The 20,572-nt window shown below is 59.2% G+C and overlaps 2 protein-coding genes and 1 pseudogene across 3 annotated transcripts in view; 1 reads left to right on the top strand and 2 right to left on the bottom strand.

Moving 5' to 3' along the window:
- ATP1B2 (ATPase Na+/K+ transporting subunit beta 2) overlaps positions 1 to 6,552 on the bottom strand; it is a 30,845-nt gene extending 24,293 nt beyond the window's left edge. The window contains exons 1-2 of one of the 2 annotated variants that reach the window (XM_090129527.1): positions 6,252 to 6,552; positions 1,097 to 1,225 (exon numbers count right to left, since the gene is read on the bottom strand). In XM_090129527.1, the coding sequence (XP_089985653.1) occupies positions 1,097 to 1,225; positions 6,252 to 6,363 (241 nt within the window). In that variant the 5' untranslated portion in view covers positions 6,364 to 6,552. The remainder of the gene's footprint in view (positions 1 to 1,096; positions 1,226 to 6,251) is intronic. The other variant, XM_090129528.1, reaches the window with a different exon arrangement.
- A 2,588-nt stretch (positions 6,553 to 9,140) lies between these two features.
- On the top strand, positions 9,141 to 20,166 carry GRK1 (G protein-coupled receptor kinase 1). The gene is made up of 8 exons (XM_090129529.1): positions 9,141 to 9,778; positions 12,163 to 12,446; positions 13,612 to 13,739; positions 14,093 to 14,250; positions 14,578 to 14,661; positions 15,087 to 15,211; positions 17,180 to 17,381; positions 19,871 to 20,166. The coding sequence occupies exons 1-8, from the start codon at positions 9,289 to 9,291 to the stop codon at positions 20,164 to 20,166; spliced, it is 1,767 nt and encodes a 588-aa protein (XP_089985655.1). The 5' UTR covers positions 9,141 to 9,288.
- On the bottom strand, positions 12,309 to 14,149 carry LOC149913569 (uncharacterized; annotated as a pseudogene).
- Positions 20,167 to 20,572: the final 406 nt, after the last annotated feature.

Genomic DNA, 20,572 nt, shown 5'->3' with positions numbered 1-20,572 from the left:
TGGGAAAACCCTCCTGCAAAAGCGTGGTGCAAATCTCCTCGTGCAATTTCTCGTGAAAAGATCCTCTGAAGAGCCTCACGCAAACCCTCACGCAAAGCCCCCGTGAAAAGCCTCGTGCAAAGCCCCATGGCAACACTCCTGCAGAGCCTCGTGCAAAGCCAGTGCAACGCAGGTGCACCAGGGTTTGTAAGGCTGCCTGCCGCACAGCCATGCAACGTCCCCGTGCACTGTGTGAAATCCTTGTGCAAAGCCTCGTGCTGCCCCAGTGCAAGGGTTGCACACTCACACCTGTCATCAACTGCCCACCACGAGGTCTTGTGCATTGCCACCCTCATTGCTAAACCTTGCACGAATCCTTGTGTCATCCCACGTGCAAAACTCCCCACACAATCCCTCGTGCGAGGCCATCGTGCAAGTGTTGCACTGGGGGGGGGTTGCCAGGCTGCCTTTTGCTCCACTGCCCTTTTCCTCACCATCCACCACAACATCTTGTGCATCGGCTCCCTTGTGCAAAAACCTTGACTGAACCCCCGTGTGAAGCTCCTGTGCAAAACTCTGGTGCAAAACTCTCGTGCAGGTGTTGCATTGGGGCTTGCAAGGCCGCTCGTTGCACACTCACTCCCTTCACCACGAGGTCTCAGGCACTTGTTGGACTCCTCGTGCAAAGCCATGGTGCAAAGTCCTCATGCAAGGAGCCCCTGCAAAAATCGTGTGCAAAACCCCCGTGCAAGAGCTGCCCTGAGGTTTGTGAGGCGGCCTGTTGCACGCTCACCTCCTTCAGCACCGCCTGCCATGAGCTATCATGCACTGGGCCCAAAAATCCTCGTGCAAAACCCCTTTAGAAACCCTTGTGCAAAGTTCTTGCACATCCACACGTCGTCCTCATGCACTGGACTCTTGTGCAAACCCTCGTGCAAAGCACTCGTGCAAGAGATCACCCAGCGTTCCCACGGCCGCCTGCTGCACGCGCGCTGCCTTCTCACCAGCAGCCATGAGGGACAAGGCCACATCTCTGCCTGCTCCCCCCCCTCGTGCAAAGCCCTCGTGCAAAAAAAAACCCTCGTGCAAAAAAAACCCTCGTGCAAAAAAAACTCACCAGGGGTGGCGAGGCGATCCTGGTATTTGGGGACGTGGGGGTCGACGCTCTGCAGCATCACCCACATGGTGAGCGAGAACAGCCCGGCCAGGAAGCCATAAAACAGCAGGTAGAAGAGCAGGATCAGCCCTGGGAAATGGGGGAGACCCCAAAACGTGACCCCAAATCGGACCCCAAAATCAGACCCTAAAATTGGATCCCAAAATTGAGCCAAAACCTGACACCAAACCGAACCCAAAATGGGAAACTACACTGGGCTCCAAATTTGAGCCCAAACCTGACCCCAAAATCAGGCCCCAAAATGGGACCCCAAATTTGATCCCAAACCTGACGCCAAACCCAACCCAAAATGGGACCCCAAATCGGGACCCTACATTGGGCTCCAAATTTGAGCCCAAACCTGACTGCAAACCTGACCCAAAGTGCCCTAAAATGGGACCCCAAAATGGGACCCCAAAAATCAGACCCCAAATTTGAGCCCAAACCTGACCCCAAACCCAACCCAAAATGGGACCCCAAATTGGGACCCTACATTGGGCTCCAAATTTGAGCCCAAACCTGACCCCAATCCCGACCCAAAGCTCTCCAAACGGGACCCCAAAACGGGACCCCAAAATGGGACCTTATATTGGGCTCCACATTTGAGCGCAAACCAGACCCCAAACCTGACCCAAAATGGGACCCCAAATCGGGATCCTACATTGGGCTCCAAATATGAGCCCAAACCTGACCCAAAGTGCCCCAAAAGGGACCAAATAGGACCCCAAAATAGGACCCAAAATAGGACCCAAAATTTGAGCCCAAACCTGACCCAAAGTTTCCCAAAATGTGACCCCAAATCAGGACCCCAAATTTGAGTCCAAACCTGACCCCAAACCTGACCCAAAGCGCCCCAAAATGGGACCCAAAATTTGAGTCCAAACCTGATCCAAAGCGCCCCAAAATGGGACCCCGAAATGGGACCCCAATTCTGATACCAACTCTGACCATAAACCTGATCCAAAGTGCCCCAAAGCGTGATCCCAATCAAACCCCAAATCTGATCCCAAACCCAACCCCCAATTCTCACCCCAATTCTGAGCCCAAAATGCCCCAAAATGTGACCCAAATCTGCCCCCAAATCTGCCCCAAAGTACCCCAAAATGTGACCCTAATCTGCTCCAAATTTTACCCCAAACCTGACCTCCAAGTCTCCCCGAATGTAACCCCAAATCAGATCCAAAGTGCCCTAAAACAGGACTCCAAATCTGCCCCAAATTTGATCCCATATCCGACCCCACTTCTGATCCCATATTGGATCCCAAATGGTGACCTCATCCCTGATCCCAAAATAGGGCGCAAATGTGACCCCAATTCTCTTCCCAATTCTGACCCAAAGTTGATCCGAAATCCGACCCCAAAATGTAACCCAGATCTGCCCCAAATATAATCCCAAATCCGACCCCAAGATGTGACCCCAGTTCTGACCCCAAACCTGAGCCACTGTCCCAAAACGTGATCCCAAATGTGATCCCAAATGCTCCAAAATATGACCAAAATTCTGACCCCAAATCTGACCCCAAATCCATCCGACCCACATTGAACCCAAAGTGCTGCAAAACGTACCCCAAAATCCAACCCCAAACGTCCCCAAATCTGATCCCGTATCTGACCTCAATTGGATCCTAAATCTCACCCCCAAAATTCCCAAATCCTCAAATCCGATCCCAAATGATCCCAAAATCTGACCCCAAAACCTGTTCCAAAAGGAACCCAAATGCCCCAAAATCAGCCCCAAAATCAGTCCCTTAATCTGCCCCAAAATCTGACCCCAAAACCTGTTCCAAAAGGAACCCAAACGCCCCAAAGTCCGACCCCAAAATCTGTCCCTTATTGCCTCAAATTTACCTGGATTCAACCCAAAATCCGACCCCAAACCTGCCCCAAAATCTGCCCCAAAATCTGATCCCAACTGCCCCAAATCTGCATGGATTCACCCTCGGTTCTGCCCCAAATGACCCCAAAATCAGCCCCCCCCCAAAAAAAACCGGTCCAAAAGGATCCCAAATGCCCCAAACCCGCCCAGATTCACCCCAAAACCTTCACCTCCCCCTCAAATACCCCCAGACCCCATAAACCACCCCTCAAATCCGCCCAAATACCCCCAGATTCCCCCACATGAAAACGACCCCTCCCACCCCCAAATACACCCCCCACCCTTCCAAATCCCCCATAGACCCCCCAAAAACCCCATAGACCCCAAAAAACCCCATAGGCCCCCCAAATTCCCCAGACCCCCCAAATCCCCCATAGACCCCCCCCAAAAACCCCATAGACCCCCCAAATCCCCCAGGCCCCCGAAAACCCCATAGACCCCCCAAATCCTCCAGACTCCCCAAATACCCCGTAGACCCCCCCAAAAACCTCAGACCCCCCATAAGCCCCCCACCCCCAAAAAAAAACCTCATAGACCCCCCAAATCCCCCAGACCCCCCCAAAAAACCCCATAGACCCCCCCAAAAAAACCCATAGACCCCCCCAAATCCCCCAGACCCCCAAAAACCCCATAGGCCCCCAAAAACCCCAGACCCCCCCCCCAAAAACCCCATAGACCCCCAAATCCCCCAGACCCCTCAAATATCCCATAGACCCCCCCAAATCCCCCAGGCCCCCCGAAAACCCCATAGACCCCCCAAATCCCCCAGACCCCTCAAATACCCCATAGACCCCCAAAAAACCCCACAGGCCCCCCCAAAAAACACCAGACCTCCCCCAAAAACCCCATAGACCCCCCCAAAAGCCCCAGACCCCCCAAAAACCCCCCACCCCCCAAAAAACCCATAGACCCCCCAAATCCCCCAGACCTCCCCAAAAAACCCCATAGACCCCCCAAAAACCCCAGACCCCCCAAAAACCCCCCACCCCCCAAAAAACCCATAGACCCCCCAAATCCCCCAGACCTCCCCAAAAAACCCCATAGACCCCCCAAAAACCCCAGACCCCCCATAAGCCCCCCACCCCCCAAAAAAAACCTCATAGACCCCCCCAAATCCCCCAGACCCCCCCAAACACCCCATAGACCCCCCCAAAAACCCCAGACCCCCCCATAAGCCCCCCAACCCCAAAAAAAACCTCATAGACCCCCCAAATCCCCCAGACCCCCCCCAAAAAACCCCATAGACCCCCCCAAAAAAACCCATAGACCCCCCCAAATCCCCCAGACCCCCAAAAACCCCATAGACCCCCCCAAAAACCCCATAGACCCCCATAAGCCCCCCACCCCCCCAAAAATACCTCATAGACCCCCCAAAACCCCATAGGCCCCCAAATCCCCCAGACCCCCCAAAAACCCCAGACCCCCCATGAGCCCCCCACCCCCCCAAAAACCCATAGACCCCCCCAAATCCCCCATAGACCCCCCCAAACACCCCATAGACCCCCCTCAAACTCCTCCACACCCCCCCCATATACACTCCCAGCCCCCCCCCAAACACCCCATAACCCCCCCCCCCAAAACACCCCATTACCCCCCCCCCCAAATACCCCATAAGCCCCCCCCAAATACCCCATAAGCCCCCCCCAAGCAGATCCCCATCTGTCTCTCAAACTCAAGGGGGGCTCCCTCCCCTCCTTATGGAATAAGGGGGGGGGTTCTCTCGTTATGGGGGGGGGGGTCGTCCTGCCTCTTCATCACCCCGCCCCCCCCCCGCCCCCCCCACCAGAAGGGTTGGGGGGGGTCCAGCCGCTCCCCTCCCCCACCCCCAGCCCTGACCTACTTTCACCGCCGTGGCGAGACGGAGTTGGGGGGGGGGCGGGGGGGGGGTGGGAAGGACGGCGGGTGATTGGGGGGGGGGGGCGGCAATTCTAATTGCAGCCCAATGTGGTGGGGGGGGGGATGGATAAAATGGGGGGGGGGGGCGGCTCTCTGCAGCTCTGCCCCAAATTTCACCCCATTTTGGGGGCGGGGGGGGGGTGGGAGGAAATGTTCTTTTGGGGGAGGGTCCCTATGTGCCCCCCCCCCCCCCCCCGCACGCACACACACACTCATCGGGGGGGGATCCCAACGCCCCCATTTTAAGAAGGGGGGGCCCCCACTCAACTCCCAGCGCAGCCATAGGGCTGAGCTCGAAGTACGGGGTGCCCCCCCCCACTTACATCCATACGGGGTGCCCCCCCCCCCCCCGCCCCCCACCCACTCAAATGGGGAGGGGAGGCCCCCATTCAACTCGGCTCTGCTTGCGGGGGGGGGGGGCCTATCCCCCCCCCAATTCCACCCCCACGTGAGGGGACCCCAAGCCCCCCCTCTCCCCCCCCCATATCTATAACGGGGGGGGGGGCATCATTCAACCCTGCTATATATGGGGGGGGTCTCCTTGCAGCTCCAAATCCCCCCATTCTCATATGGGGGGGGGGGTCCCAATTCAACCCTATTCTATATGAGCGGAGCCTCCTTACAGCCCCCCCCATCGATATGGGGGGGGTCCCATTCAACTCTGCTCTACTGGGGGGGGGGGGTTCCCCTTGCAGCCCGCCCCCCCCACGTTCCCGTATGGGGTGGGGGTCCCCATTCAACCCTCTCCTATTTAGGGGGGGGCGGGTGCTCTCCTTGCAGCCCCCCCCATTCAACCCTGATCCATAATAAAGGAGGGGGGGGGTCTCATTGCAGCCCCTCCCCCCTTCAACCCTTCTCCATATTAAAGTGGGGGGGGTCTCATTGCAGCCCCCCCCCCTTCAACCCTTCTCCATATTAAAGTGGGGGGGGGTCTCATTGCAGCCCCACCCCCCACGCACGCACCCCTATGGGGAGGGGGGACGCGACCCCATTCAACACTGCTTTATACGGGGGGGGTCCGTTTCCCACCTCCCACCTCCCATCCGGGGGGGTCCCCACGTTCTCATACGAGAGGGGTCCCCATTCAACCCTGCTTTTTTTTTGGGGGGGGGGGGTTCCTTTGCACCCCCCCCCCACTTTTAATTGGGGGGGTTGCCCCTATTCTTTCCCATAGCACCCACTTGTGTGTGGGGGGGGAAGAATTCCATAACCCCCCCCTCCACCGCACGCACCCCCAACACAACGTGACACTCAAATTGGGGGGAGGATACCGCTCCAAAAACTCCCCCCCCCCAAAAAAATCCCCCCCCCAAATCCCCTCCCCCGCCCCCCCCCAGGACCTACCCCAGCTGGTGCCCGTCCTGCCCAGCACCTGGCGGCTCCGGGGGTCCCAGACGAACGCCCTCCATTCGGCCAACACCTGCCCGCAGCTCCGCTTCTCCTTGTCCCGCGCCATATTCCCAAATAATCCCAAATAATCCCAAATAATCCCAATCCTAATCCCGACCCTCCCTCACCGGGACTCGAACCCGCGACTCCCCACCGCTCCTGCCGCTCTGCCTTATATAGCCTCGGTAGCCACGCCCCCTTATGCTAATGAAGGGGGGCGGGGAGCCCTGCCGCCGTTCCCACCGCCCCCCATTGAGAGATTCGGAGAGTGGGGGGGGTCTTAAAGGGACCGCGCTGGGAAAGTGGTGATGGGGGGGGGGGTACTGGGGGATACTGGAGTGGGACTGGGGAAAGGTAACGGGGAGGTGCTGGGGAGGAACTGAGGAAACTGGGAGGTGTCTGGGGGTAACTGGAAAGCACTGGGGGGGAACTGGGGATACTGGGAGGTGTCTGGGGGTAACTGGAAAGCACTGGGGGGGAACTGGGGATACTGGGAGGTGTCTGGGGGTAACTGGAAGGCACTGGGGGGGAACTGGGAGCACTGGGGGGGTTACTGAGGGGTAACTGGGAGTGGGAACTTGGGGTGGAACTGGGAACACCGGAGGAACTGGGAAGCACTGGGGCAGAAGTGGGGGTTAACTGGGAGCACTGGTGGGGGGGAGGATGACCGGGGATGTCCTTGGGAACAGATGAACGGAAAAGGGGCGGGGCCACGCGGAAGGCGTGGCCTGGGGAAAGGGGGCGTGGCCTGGGGAGGGGGCGTGGCCTGATGGGGGGTGACGTGGGGTCGGGGGAAAAAAAGGGGAGGGGGGGTCATGGCGAATCCCCATTTCTCCCCCCAGATAGAAGGACCCCCCCTCCTCCTCCCAGCGTTGTGCCGTCTGTGGGGACAGCGGAGCGGGGATCCCCTGTGTGCCCCCCTCCCCACACTGCTGCACCCTGGGACCCCCCCCCCGCAGTGTTATGGGGGGGGGGGATGTGGGGGGAGTTGGGGGGTTGGGTGTTAATGCCGTTAATCCCCCGGGGCGGGGCCGAGAGGCAGCAGAGGGAGAGAGGGAAACGGGGAGCAGCTGTGGGGTGAGTGGGGGGCAGCGGGGGGGGCACCGAGGTGGGGTGGAGGGGGGGCAAGGGGTTGAGGGTGGGGGGTCGTGGAGGGGGAGTGGGAGAATGGGAGGGGGGGTGGGGGTAGAGGGGTTGGGATCGGGATTGGGGTCATGGGGGGGGGGCAGGGGGCACGGGGGGGGGAGAGACAGGAGTAGGTGGGGGGGCATGAGGTACTGGGGGGGGGGGTCTTGGGTGGGTCACTTGTGGAGGGGTCAGGGGGATGGACAGCTTGGTCATATGGGGGGGGGGCGCAGGGTCACCTGAGTACTTTTTTTGGGGGGGGGAGGTCATGGAATAAGTTAGGAGGGATAGGGGGCACTAATGGGGAGGCCCAGGGAGCAGATGGGTCACGTGGGGGGGGGGAGAAGGGGGGGCACAGGGTCACCTGGATACACTTTTGGGGTGAGGGGGGGCGTCAGGGGGGGCCTCGGGATCATGGGATGCCAGGGTGGGGTCATGGGGTACCGAGGGGGTTGGGTGTACCTGGGGGGTGTCAGGGGGCAGTTGGGTCACATGGGGGGGGGGGGCAGGGTCACGTGCGTACTATCTTGGGGGGGGGCAGGGGAGGGTGTGGGTCCTGTGGTGGGGGTCATGGAGGGCCCAGGTGGGAGATAGGGGTACCTGGGGGGGGATCGGGGGTCAGCTGGATCATGGGGGGGGGGAACACATTTGGATGCCTTTGGGAGGGGTGTAGGTCAACTTTTGGTCCCTTATTTTGGGGGGAGGGAAGGGACACAGGGACACCTTTTGGGGGGGGGGGAAGGGGATAGGGGGACCAGCCCTTGGGTGGGGGGATCAGAAGGCATCTGTGTGCCCTGGGGAGGTTGGGGGGTGGGAGACCATCCCTGGGGGGGGGGGATGAGGGGGCGATTTTGATCCCATTGCAGGATGGGGGGGGAGGGGGAGCACACCTTACTGGGGGGAGGGGGCAGGGGAGTCATCCTGGGGGGGTGGGGGGGCTGGACCAGGTGCAATTTGGGAGGGGGTGAGGGGGACACCTGAGGGGATGGGAGGTGGGGCGGAGGGGTGTCCCCGTGTCCCCACCCCAAACGAAGCCCCTCCCCACCCCGCCCTTCCCAGCCCCCTTTGGTTGGGGGGAGGGGGGGGAACGTTTTCCTGCTGGGTGGTGGGCGGTGAAGCGGCTTATGGGGCTGAGCAGCTTCCGGCAATTAGAACGTGAGGGGGCGGGGCTAACGGAGGAGGGCGTGGTCACCGAGGGGGCGTGGCTAACATCGGTGGGTGTGGCTAACGTCGGGGGCGGGGCTAACACGTGGGGCGGGGTGGGCACGAAAGGGCGGGGCTAAACCGAATGGGGAGGAGCAAAGAGAAGGGATTGGCTAACCTGAGGGGCGGGGCTACCGAAAGGGGAGGGGCTAATTCAGGGATGAGTTTATTTAAAGGGCGGGGCTAATCTAAAGGGGCGGGGCTAATCCAGGGGGCGGGGCTGTTTCGTATATTGGCTAATCGGAGGGGAGGGGCGAATCCAAGGAGGGGGTAAATGAAGAGATTTGGTTAATCTAAGGGGCGGGGCTAATCCAAGGGGCGGGGCTAATCTGGGGAGAGCCCAATCCAAAGGACCGTGCTAATCCAGGGAGCGGGGCTGTTTTGTGTATTGGCTAATAGGAGGGGCGGGGCTAATCCAGGGGGCGGGGCTGTTTTGTATATTGGCTAATCGGAGGGGAGGGGCTAATCCGGGGGGGGGGTGATCCAAGGAGGGGGTAAATGAAGAGATGTGGTTAATCCAGGGGGCGGGGCTAATCCGAGGGTGGGGCTAATCCAGGGGGCGGGGCTAATCCAGGGGGCGGGGCTAATCCTGCAGTGCAGCCCTAGGGGTTTGTCTGAGCCAGGATTACGCCGACCTCTGCCCCCCCCTCCTGCCCCCGCAGCCATGGACATCGGCGGCTTGGAGACGGTGGTGGCCAACTCCGCCTACGTGTCGGCGCGGGGCGGAGGGCCGGGGGGCTCAGCCCGGGACCGGAAGCATCGCGCCCGCCTGCGCCTGCCCCACATCTCCCAGTGCGAAGCCCTGCGAGCCCGCCTGGCCGGCGGCGGCCTGCAGAACGGCGTGGCGCAGCAAGATGGCGGCCAGAAGCAAGATGGCGGCCAGAAGCAAGATGGCGGCGGGGAGGAGGAGGAGGTGTCCTTCCGGTGGCAGTGTGTGGAGCAGCCAATCGGAAAGCGGCTTTTCCGGCAGTTCCTGCAAGCCACGCCGGGATTGGCCGCCGCCGGGGCGCTGTGGGAGGAGCTTGAGGCCTTCGAGTGCTGCGAGGAGGGGGAGAGGAGCGCGGCGGCCACCAACATCCGGAAGAGGTTCTTCACCGACGGAGGGGCCGAGCACTGCAGCTTCCTCAGCGCCACCGCAACAGCGCCGCCGGCGGGTGAGTCCTCCTACAGCCAGCATCAGTCCTCCAGGGGCGGCCATGAGTCCTCCAAGGGTAGCCATGAGTCCTCCAAGAGTAGCCATGAGTCCTCCAAGGGTAGCCATGAGTCCTCCAGGAGCAGCCATGAGTCCTCCAAGGGCAGCCATGAGTCCTCCAAGGGTAGCCATGAGTCCTCCAGGAGCGGCCATGAGTCCTCCAAGGGTAGCCATGGGTCCTCCAATGGTAGATATGAGTCCTCCAAAGATGTCATGAGTCCTCCAGGAGCAGCCATGAGTCCTCCAAGGGTAGATATGGGTCCTCCAAGGGCAGCCATGAGTCCTCCAATGGTGGATATGAGTCCTCCAATGGTAGCCATGAGTCCTCCAGGAGTAGCCATGAGTCCTCCAAGGGTAGCCATGAGTCCTCCAGGAGCAGCCATGAGTCCTCCAGGGGCAGCCATAAGTCCTCCAATGGCATCCATGAGTCCTCCAAGGGCCGCCATGAGTCCTCCAAAGGCATCTATGAGCCCTCCAAGGGCAGCTGTGAGTCCTCCAAAGATGCCATGAGTCCTCCAGGAGCAGCCATGAGTCCTCCAAACATGCCATTGATCCTCCAAAGATGCCATGAGTCCTCCAAGGTAGCCATGAGTCCTCCAAGGGCAGCCATGAGTCCTCCAAGGGCAGCCATGAGTCCTCCAGGAGCAGCCATGAGTCCTCCAAGGGTAACCATGAGTCCTCCAGGAGCAGCCATGAGTCCTCCAGGGATAGCCATGAGTCCTCCAAAGATGCCATGAGTCCTCCAAGGGTAGATATGAGTTCTCCAAGGGCAGCCATGAGTCCTCCGAGGGTAGCCATGAGTCCTCCAAGGTAGCCATAAGTCCTCCAAGGGTAGATATGAGTCCTCTAGAAGCAGCCATGAGTCTTCCAGGAGCAGCCATGAGTCCTCCAATGGTAGATATGAGTCCTCCAAAGATGCCATGAGTCCTCCAAGGGCAGCCATGAGTCCTCCAAGGGCAGCCATGAGTCCTCCAAGGGCAGCCATGAGTCCTCCAAGGGTAGCCATGGGTCCTGCAATGGTAGATATGAGTCCTCCAAGGGTAGCCATGGGTCCTCCAATGGTAGATATGAGTCCTCCAAGGGTAGCCATGGGTCCTCCAATGGTAGATATGAGTCCTCCAAGGGTAGCCATGAGTCCTCCAGGAGCAGCCATGAGTCCTCCAAGGGCAGCCATGAGTCCTCCAATGGTAGATATGAGTCCTCCAGGAGTAGCCATGAGTCCTCCAGGAGTAGCCATGAGTCCTCCAAGGGTAGCCATGAGTCCTCCAGGAGCAGCCATGAGTCCTCCAAGGGTAGCCATGAGTCCTCCAATGGCATCCATGAGTCCTCCAAGGGCCGCCATTAGTCCTCCAAAGGCATCTATGAGCCCTCCAAGGGCAGCTGTGAGTCCTCCAAACATGCCATTGATCCTCCAAAGATGCCATGAGTCCTCCAAGGGTAGCCATAAGTCCTCCAAGTATAGATATGAGTCCTCCAAGGGCAGCCATGAGTCTTCCAAGGGTAGCCATGAATCCTCCAGGAGCAGTCATGAGTCCTCCAAGGGCAGCCATGAGTCCTCCAGGAGCAGCCATGAGTCCTCCAAGGGTAACCATGAGTCCTCCAGGAGCAGCCATGAGTCCTCCAGGGGTAGCCATGAGTCCTCCAAAGATGCCATGAGTCCTCCGAGGGTAGCCATGAGTCCTCCGAGGGTAGCCATGAGTCCTCCGAGGGTAGCCATGAGTCCTCCAAGGGTAGCCATAAGTCCTCCAAGGGTAGATATGAGTCCTCCAGAAGCAGCCATGAGTCTTCCAGGAGCAGCCATGAGTCCTCCAATGGTAGATATGAGTCCTCCAAAGATGCCATGAGTCCTCCAAGGGCAGCCATGAGTCCTCCAAGGGCAGCCATGATTCCTCCAAGGGTAGATATGAGTCCTCCAGAAGCAGCCATGAGTCTTCCAGGAGCAGCCATGAGTGTTCCAATGGTAGATATGAGTCCTCCAAGGGCAGCCATGAGTCCTCCAATGGTAGATATGAGTCCTCCAGGAGCAGCCGTGAGTCTTCCAGGAGCAGCCATGAGTCCTCCAATGGTAGATATGAGTCCTCCAAAGATGCCATGAGTCCTCCAAGGGCAGCCATGAGTCCTCCAAGGGCAGCCATGAGTCCTCCAAGGGTAGATATGAGTCCTCCAGAAGCAGCCATGAGTCTTCCAGGAGCAGCCATGAGTGTTCCAATGGTAGATATGAGTCCTCCAAGGGCAGCCACGAGTCCTCCACGTCTCCTTCCTCCTCCAGGAGCCCCCACGCCTCCTCCAATTTCTCCCACGACGCCCCCAGCACCCAACCAACCCCCCCCTCCCCATTTCCCTTAGGTCCCGGCACGGCGGACGACTTCAGCGCGGCCCTGGGCGAGCTGCTGTCCCACCTGGAGCGCTCGGCCTGGGCTCCGTACGTCTCGTCGCCGCACTTCGGCCGCTTCTCGCAGTTCAAGTGGCTGGAGGCCCAGGCCGTGGGCGCCGACGCCTTCGCCGATTTCCGAGTGCTGGGCAAAGGCGGCTTCGGCGAGGTGTGCGCCTGCCAGCGCCGCGCCACCGGCAAGATGTACGCCAACAAGAGGCTGAACAAGAAGCGGCTCAAGAAGCGCCAGGGATACGAGGTGCCGCGTCCGTCTGTCTGCCTGTCCGTCCGTCCGCCCGTCCGTCCGCCCGTCCGGCTGTCCGTCCTTCAGCCCTCTGTCCGCTCGGCTGGCCGCCCGCCCACCCGCACGCGGCGCGATGTTCTCACTTTCCCGGCTCTGTTTTCTTCCCCTGCTGCTTTCCCTGCGCTCTGTGTTCCTCCCGTGTCCTTCCCGTGTCCTTCCCGTGTCCTTCCCGTGTCCTTCCCGTGTCCTTCCCTTCCCATGTCCTTCCCATGTCCTTCCCGTGTCCTTCCCTTCCCGTGTCCTTCCCGTGTCCTTCCCGTGTCCTTCCCGTGTCCTTTCCTTCCCGTGTCCTTCCCGTGTCCTTCCCATGTCCTTCCCTTCCCATGTCCTTCCCATGTCCTTCCCTTCCCGTGTCCTTCCCATGTCCTTCCCATGTCCTTTCCGTGTCCTTCCCGTGTCCTTCCCATGTCCTTCCCTTCCCATGTCCTTCCCATGTCCTTCCCGTGTCCTTCCCGTGTCCTTCCTGTGTTCTTCCCATGTTCTCCTCCTTTTTCTCCCCCATGTTCTTCCTATGTTCTTCCCATGTTATTCCAGTTCTTCCCATGTCCTTCACATGTCCTTCCCGTATCCTTCCCGTGTTCTCCCCTGTGTTCTTGTTATGTTCTTCTCAAGTTCTCCCTGTATTCTTCCCATGTTCTTCCTATGTTCTTCCTATGTTCTTCCCACATACCTCCCATATTATCCCCATGTTCTTCCTATGTTCTTCTAGTGTTCTCCCTGTGTTCTCCCCATGATCTTCCCATGTTCTTCCCACATGCTTTCCAGATTCTCCCTGTGTTCTCCCCATGTTCTCCCCATGTTCTTCACACGTGCTTGCCAGATTCTTGCCATATTCCAACCATGTTTATGCCATGTTCTTGCTGTGTGTGCATGCATGCACTGTTCTTCCCATGTTCGTGCCGTGTTCTTCCCTTGTGCTTGCCATGTTCTTATCATGTTTGTGCCGTGTTCTTATCATGTTCATGTTGTGTTCTTACACGTGTTTGCCATGTTCATCCCACGATGCTCAACGTGTCCTTGGCGAGCTCCTCTCTACCACCAGCCGCGTGTCCTCGGCCTTCCCTTCACGTGTCTCTGGCATGTCCTTGACATGCCCTTGGCGTGTTCTTGGCATGTGCAGGCAGCCCTGGTGGAGAAGCGCATCCTGGCGCGGGTGCACAGCCGCTTCATCGTCTCGCTGGCCTGCGCCTTCCAGACCAAGACCGACCTCTGCCTCGTCATGACGCTGATGAACGGCGGCGACCTGCGGTAAGCGTGTGCTTGTCATGTCCTTAGCATGTTCCTAGCACATGCATAACGTGTCCTCGATATCACGTCCTTAGCGTGTCCTTGTCACTGTGTCCTTAGCGTGTTCTCAGCATGTGCACGGCACGCCCTTGGCATCATGTCCTTAGCATGTTCTTAGCGTGTTCTTGTTGTTGTGTCCTTAGCACGTTCTTAGCATGTGCATGGCATATCCTTGCCGTCCTGTCCTTGGCTTTGTGCCGTCGGCGTGTTCTTAGCATGTGCACGACACACCCTTAGCGTGTTCGTAGTGTGTAGCTACCGTGTCCTTGCCGTTGCGCCCTTAACGTGTTGTTGGCGTGTTCTTGGCGTGTCAGCTACCACGTGTACAACGTGGACGAGGAGAACCCTGGGTTCCCAGAGCCGCGGGCCGTGTTCTACACGGCGCAGATCCTGCTGGGGTTGGAGCACCTCCACCAGCACCGCATCGTCTACCGGGACCTCAAACCTGAGAACGTCCTGCTGGATGATGCTGGTGATGTGGGGATGGATGGACAGGGGGACGGGGGGACGGGGGGACAGGGGGCCAATGGGATATGGGGACATGGGGAGGTGGGGAGGTGGGGGAATGGGGACACTGGGGACATGAGGATATGGGGACATTGGGGGACGTTGGGAGATTGGGGGATACGGGGACATGGGAGGATACGGGAACGTGGGGATGTGGGGCCACGGGGACGTAGAGAAGGTGGGGATATCGGGATATATCGGGACATGGGGACATTGGGGGTGGGGGGGTTGCGTGGGGACATTGAGGGCATTAATGGGGGGCTCTGGTGGTGACTGGGGGCACTGGGGACAGGACACGTCCGTCTGTCCGACATGGGGCTGGCCGTGGAGCTGAAGGAGGGGCAGAGCAAGACTCGAGGATACGCCGGGACCCCCGGTAGGGCTGGGGGGCTGGGGGGGGGGCACTGGGGGGCAATGGGGGGACATTGTGGGGGAGGGGGGGGCATTGGGGGAATGTGTGGGGAGGGGGGATGTGGGGAGATGGAGTTGGGGTGTGAGCTATGGGGCAATCTATGGGTGAGCTATAGGGTGCTATGGGGCAATCCATGGGGTGAGCTATGGGAAAATCTATGGGTGAGCTATGGGGCAATGCATGGGGCACTATGGGGTAATCTATGGGGTGAGCTATGGGGCGATCTGTGGGGTGCTATGGGGTGATCTATGGGGCGAGCTATGGTGTGACCTATGGGGCGCTATGGGGCGATCTATGGGGTGCTGTGGAGCGATCTATGGGGCGAGCTATGGGGCGATCTGTGGGGCGCTATGGGGAGCTCTATGGGGCGCTGTGGGGCCGTACCCCAGGCTTCATGGCCCCCGAGGTGCTGCGGGACGAGGAGTACGACATGGCGGTGGATTACTTCACGCTGGGGGTGACGCTGTACGAGATGCTGGACGCCAAGGGGCCGTTCCGCCGCCGCGGGGAGAAGGTGGGGACCCGCGTTAATCGTGTCACTTATGGGGCACCTGTGGGGCACTGTGTCCCTATGGGTCACCCCATGTCCCTTTGGGTCACCTTGCATCCCTATGGGTCACCTATGGGTCACCTCATGTCCCTGTGTGTCACCCTATGTCCCTATGGGTCACTATGTGTCACTGTGTCCCTATGGGTCATCTATGGGTCAACTCATGTCCCTATGTGTCCCCCTATGTCCCTAGGGGTCCCTGTGTGTCACTGTGTCCCTATGTGTCACCCCATGTCCCTATGGGTCATCTATGGGTCACCTCACATCCCTATGGGTCACCTCATGTCCCTATGTGTCACCCCATGTCCCTATGGGTCACCTTGCATCCCTATGGGTCACCTATGGGTCAACCCATGTCCCTATGTGTCCCCCTATGTCCCTATGGGTCCCTGTGTATGATTGTGTCCCTATGTGTCACCCCATGTCCCCATGGGTCACTATGTGTCACTGTGTCCCTATGGGTCACCCCATGTCCCTATGGGCCACCCCTTGTCCCTGTGTGTCACCTATGTCCCTATGGGTCACCCCATGTCCCTGTGGGTCACCTTGCATCCCTATGGGTCACCTATGGGTCACCTCATGTCCCTATGGGTCACTGTGTCCCTATGTGTCACCTATGTCCCTATGGGTCCCTGTGTGTCACTGCGCCCCGATGTGTCACCCCATGTCCCCATGGGTCACTATGTGTCACTGTGTCCCTATGGGTCACCTCATGTCCCTGTTGGTCACTGCGTCCCTATAGGTCACCCCATGTCCCTATGGGTCACCTTGCATCCCTGTGGGTCACCTATGGGTCACCCCATGTCCCTATGGGTCATTCTGTGTCCCTAAGGGTCACCTATGGGTCACCCCATGTCCCTATGGGTCACCTTGCATCCCTATGGGTCACCTATGGGTCACCTCATGTCCCTGTGTGTCACCCTATGTCCCTATGGGTCACTATGTGTCACTGTGTCCCTATGTGTCACCCCATGTCCCTATGGGTCATCTATGGGTCACCTCATGTCCCTATGTGTCACCCCATGTCCCTATGGGTCACCTTGCATCCCTATGGGTCATCTATGGGTCACCCCACGTCCCCATGCATCACTGTGTCCCTATGGGTCCCTGTGTGTCACTGTGTCCCTATGTGTCACCCCATGTCCCTATGGGTCACCTATGGGTCACCCCATGTCCCTGTGTGTCACCCCATGTCCCTATGGGTCACCTTGCATCCCTATGGGTCACCTATGGGTCACCTCATGTCCCTATGTGTCACTGTGTCCCTATGGGTCACCTATGTCCCTATGTGTCACCTATGTCCCTGTGGGTCACCTATGGGTCACCCCATGTCCCCATGCATCACTGTGTCCCTATGGGTCCCTGTGTGTCACTGCGTCCTGATGTGTCACCCCACGTCCCTATGGGTCACCATGTGTCACTGTGTCCCTATGGGTCACCTCATGTCCCTGTTGGTCACTGTGTCCCTATAGGTCACCCCATGTCCCTATGGGTCACCTTGTATCCCTGTGGGTCACCTATGGGTCACCCCATGTCCCCACGCATCACTGTGTCCCTATGGGTCCCTGTGTATGATTGTGTCCCTATGTGTCACCCCATGTCCCCATGGGTCACCCCATGTCCCTGTGTGTCACTGTGTCCCTATGTGTCACTCCATGTCCCTACGGCTCACCTATGGGTTAACTCATGTCCCTATGTGTCACCCCACGTCCCTATGGCTCACCTATGGGTCACCTCATGTCCCTATGTGTCACCTCATGTCCCGATGTGTCACCTCATGTCCCTATGTGTCACCCCACGTCCCTACGGCTCACCTATGGGTCACCTCATGTCCCTGTGTGTCACCTCATGTCCCGATGTGTCACCCCACGTCCCTACGGCTCACCCCACGTCCTGTCCCCCCGGTGTCCCCCCCCGTCCCCCCGCCCCCAGGTGGAGAACAAGGAGGTGACGCGGCGCACGCTGCAGGACGCGGTGTCGTACTCGGAGCGCTTCAGCGCGGCCGCGCGCTCGCTGTGCGAGGGGCTGCTGGCCAAAGACCCCAAAACGCGGCTGGGCTTCCAGGACGGATCCTGCGCGCAGCTCCGGGCACACGCCCTCTTTGGGGCCCTGCACTGGGGGCGGCTGGAGGCGGGTAATGGCAGCGGGGCAATGGGGGCAGTGGGGGCTATGGGGGCAATGGGGGAAATGGGAGCAATGGGGGCAATGGGAGCAGTGGGGGCAATGGGGGCTATGGGGGCAGTGGGGGCAATGGGGGCAATGGGGGCAATGGGGTCAATGGGAGTTATGGGGTCAATGGGAGCAATAGGAGCAATGGGGGCAATGGGGGCTATGGGGTCAATGGGAGCAAAGGGAGCAATGGGGGCAATGGGGGCAATGGGGGCAATGGGAGCAATGGGGGCAATGGGAGCAATGGGAGCAATGGGGGCAATGGGGGCAATGGGGGAAACGGGGGCAATGGGGGCAATGGGGTCAATGGGAGTTATGGGGTCAATGGGAGCAATAGGAGCAATGGGGGCAATGGGGGCTATGGGGTCAATGGGAGCAAAGGGAGCAATGGGGGAAATGGGAGCAATGGGGGCAATGGGAGCAATGGGGGCAATGGGAGCAATGGGAGCAATGGGGGCAATGGGGGCAATGGGGGAAACGGGGGCAATGGGGGCAATGGGGTCAATGGGAGTTATGGGGTCAATGGGAGCAATAGGAGCAATGGGGGCAATGGGGGCTATGGGGTCAATGGGAGCAAAGGGAGCAATGGGGGCAATGGGGGCAATGGGGGCAGGGGGGCAATGGGAGCAATGGGGGCAATGGGGGCAATGGGGGCAATGGGGGCTATGGGGTCAATGGGGGCAAAGGGAGCAATGGGAGCAATGGGGGCAATGGGGGCAATGGGGGCTATGGGGTCAATGGGGGCAAAGGGAGCAATGGGAGCAATGGGGGCAATGGGGGCAATGGGGGCAGGGGGGCAATGGGAGCAATGGGGGCAATGGGGGCAATGGGGGCAATGGGAGCGGGAGGAGAATGAGTATGGGGGGGGGGGGGCTGTGTGGGGGGAGAGTGGGAGGGATGGGGTGGGGGAGAGGAGGTGGGTGAGTGGGGCCAGGGTGAGATTTGGGTCCTCCAACAATGGGATTCCAATGGGACTCAAGGCCTCCAACAATGGGATTTGGGTCCTCCAGATTTGGGTCCTCCAACAATGGGATTTGGGTCCTCCAGATTTGGGTCCTCCAACAATGGGATTTGGGTCCTCCAACCAAGGGATTCCCAATGGGATTTGGGTCCTCCAGATTTGGGTCCTCCAACCAAGGGATTCCCAATGGGATCTGAGTCCTCCAACAATGGGATCTGGGTCCTTCAACAATGGGATTCCCAGTGGGGTTTGTGTCCTACAACAATCGGATTCGAGTCCTTCACATTTGCGTCTTCCAACAGTGGGATTCCCAATGGCATTTGGGTTCTCCAAAGATGGGATTTGGGTCCTCCAGATTTGGTTCCTCCAACAATGGGATTCCAATGGGATCTGGGCCCTCCAAAGCAATGAGATTCCCAATGGGATTTGAGTCCTTCACATTTGGGTCTTCCAACAATGGGATTCCCAATGGGGTTTGGGTCCTCCAGCAATGGGATTCCAACGGGATTTGGCTCCTCCAATCCATCATTCCCATCCACTCGTCCCCCTCTGTGCTTTCTCTTCCCCCTCCCCAGGCCTGGTCCTCCCCCCCCTTCATCCTGGACCCCCGCCATGGTCCTCCAACAATGGGATTTGGGTCCTCCAAATTTGGGTCATCCAACAATGGGATTCCCAATGGGGTTTGTGTCCTCCAACAATGGGATTCCCAATGGGGTTTGGGTCCTCCAACAATGGGATTCCTGATGGGGTTTGGGTTCTCCAGATTTGGGTCCTCCAACAATGGGATTTGGGTCCTCCAGCAATGAGATTCCCAATGAGATTTGGGTTGTCCAACAGTGGGATTTGGGTCCTCCAACCAAGGGATTCCCAATGGGATTTGGGTTCTCCAACAGTGGGGTTTGGGTCCTCCAGCAATGGGATTCCCAATGGGATTTGGGTCATTCAGCAATGGGATTTGGCTCCTCCAGCAATGGGATTCCCAATGGGATTTGGGCCCTCCAACAATGGGATTCCCAATTGGGTTTGCGTCCTCCAACAATGGGATTTGGGTCCTCCAACAATGGGATTTGGGTCCTCCAAAAATGAGATTCCCAATTGGGTTTGCGTCCTCCAACAATGGGATTTGGGTCCTCCAAGAATGAGATTCCCAATTGGGTTTGCGTCCTCCAACAATGGGATTTGGGTCCTCCAACAATGGGATTTGGGTCCTCCAAAAATGAGATTCCCAATTGGGTTTGCGTCCTCCAACAATGGGATTTGGGTCCTCCAACAATGGGATTTGGGTCCTCCAAGAATGAGATTCCCAATTGGGTTTGCGTCCTCCAACAATGGGATTTGGGTCCTCCAACAATGGGATTCCCAATGGGGTTTGGGTCCTCCAACAATGGGATTCCCGATGGGATTCGGGTCCTCCAACAATGGGGTTTGGCTCCTCCAATCCATCATTCCCATCGACTCGTCCCCCTCTGTGCTTTCTCTCCCCCCGTCCGCAGGCCTGGTTCCCCCCCCCTTCGTCCCGGACCCCCGCCGTGTGTACGCCAAGGACCTGGGGGACGTGGGGGCCTTTTCGACGGTGCGGGGCGTGGAGCTGGACGGTGCCGACGTGGCTCTGTGCGACGCTTTTGCTTCGGGGACCGTCCCCATCCCCTGGCAGGAGGAGCTGATCGAGACGGGGCTGTTCGATGAGCTCAACGTCTGGGGGGAGCCCGGGCAGCTGCCCCCCGATTTGGATCCCAACGCCGCCCCCGGAGGGGGAGGGACGCGGTCGGCGACTTGTGGGGTGCTGTGATGGATGGGGGGGGGGTGTAAATCGAGGGGGGGAGTCGCAAGTTTTCAGTGGGGTGGGCACCTGCCCCTCAATTTGGATCCCGACGTGACCCCCATTGGGGGGGGGGGTCATACAGTAATTTACTTGTGGGGTGCTGTGATGGATGGGAGGTTTAAATTTCGGGGGGGGGGGAGGGGAAGAAGTTTTGGGGGGGTGGACAGCTGCCCCCCTGATTTGGATCCCAACACGACCCCCATGGGGGGGGGGGGGGACACACAGCTACTTGTGGGGTGCTGTGATGGATGGGGGGGGGGGGGCTTTGGGAACCACAAATAAGGGACCCAAATAGTGGGGACACATTCCTTATGGGGACCCCAAACTGCCGGGGGGGGGGAGGGGGCGGGGGGGGTCTCCCTTGGGAATTGAG

This window comes from Phasianus colchicus, chromosome 36 (genome assembly GCF_987193195.1).
Source record: "Phasianus colchicus chromosome 36, bPhaCol1.hap1.1, whole genome shotgun sequence".
In the NCBI taxonomy this organism is placed as follows: domain Eukaryota; kingdom Metazoa; phylum Chordata; class Aves; order Galliformes; family Phasianidae; genus Phasianus; species Phasianus colchicus.
This window is presented reverse-complemented; position numbering and strand designations above follow the sequence as displayed.

Excerpts from the sequence above, each read along its gene's own strand:
- GRK1 (XM_090129529.1), top strand. The coding sequence starts at position 9,289 with ATGGACATCGGCGGCTTGGAGACGGTGGTGGCCAACTCCGCCTACGTG. Across the intron at positions 14,251-14,577 it reads CGTCCTGCTGGATGATGCTG|GACACGTCCGTCTGTCCGAC; the intron begins GTGATGTGGGGA and ends CACTGGGGACAG. Across the intron at positions 17,382-19,870 it reads CTGGGGGCGGCTGGAGGCGG|GCCTGGTTCCCCCCCCCTTC; the intron begins GTAATGGCAGCG and ends CCCCGTCCGCAG.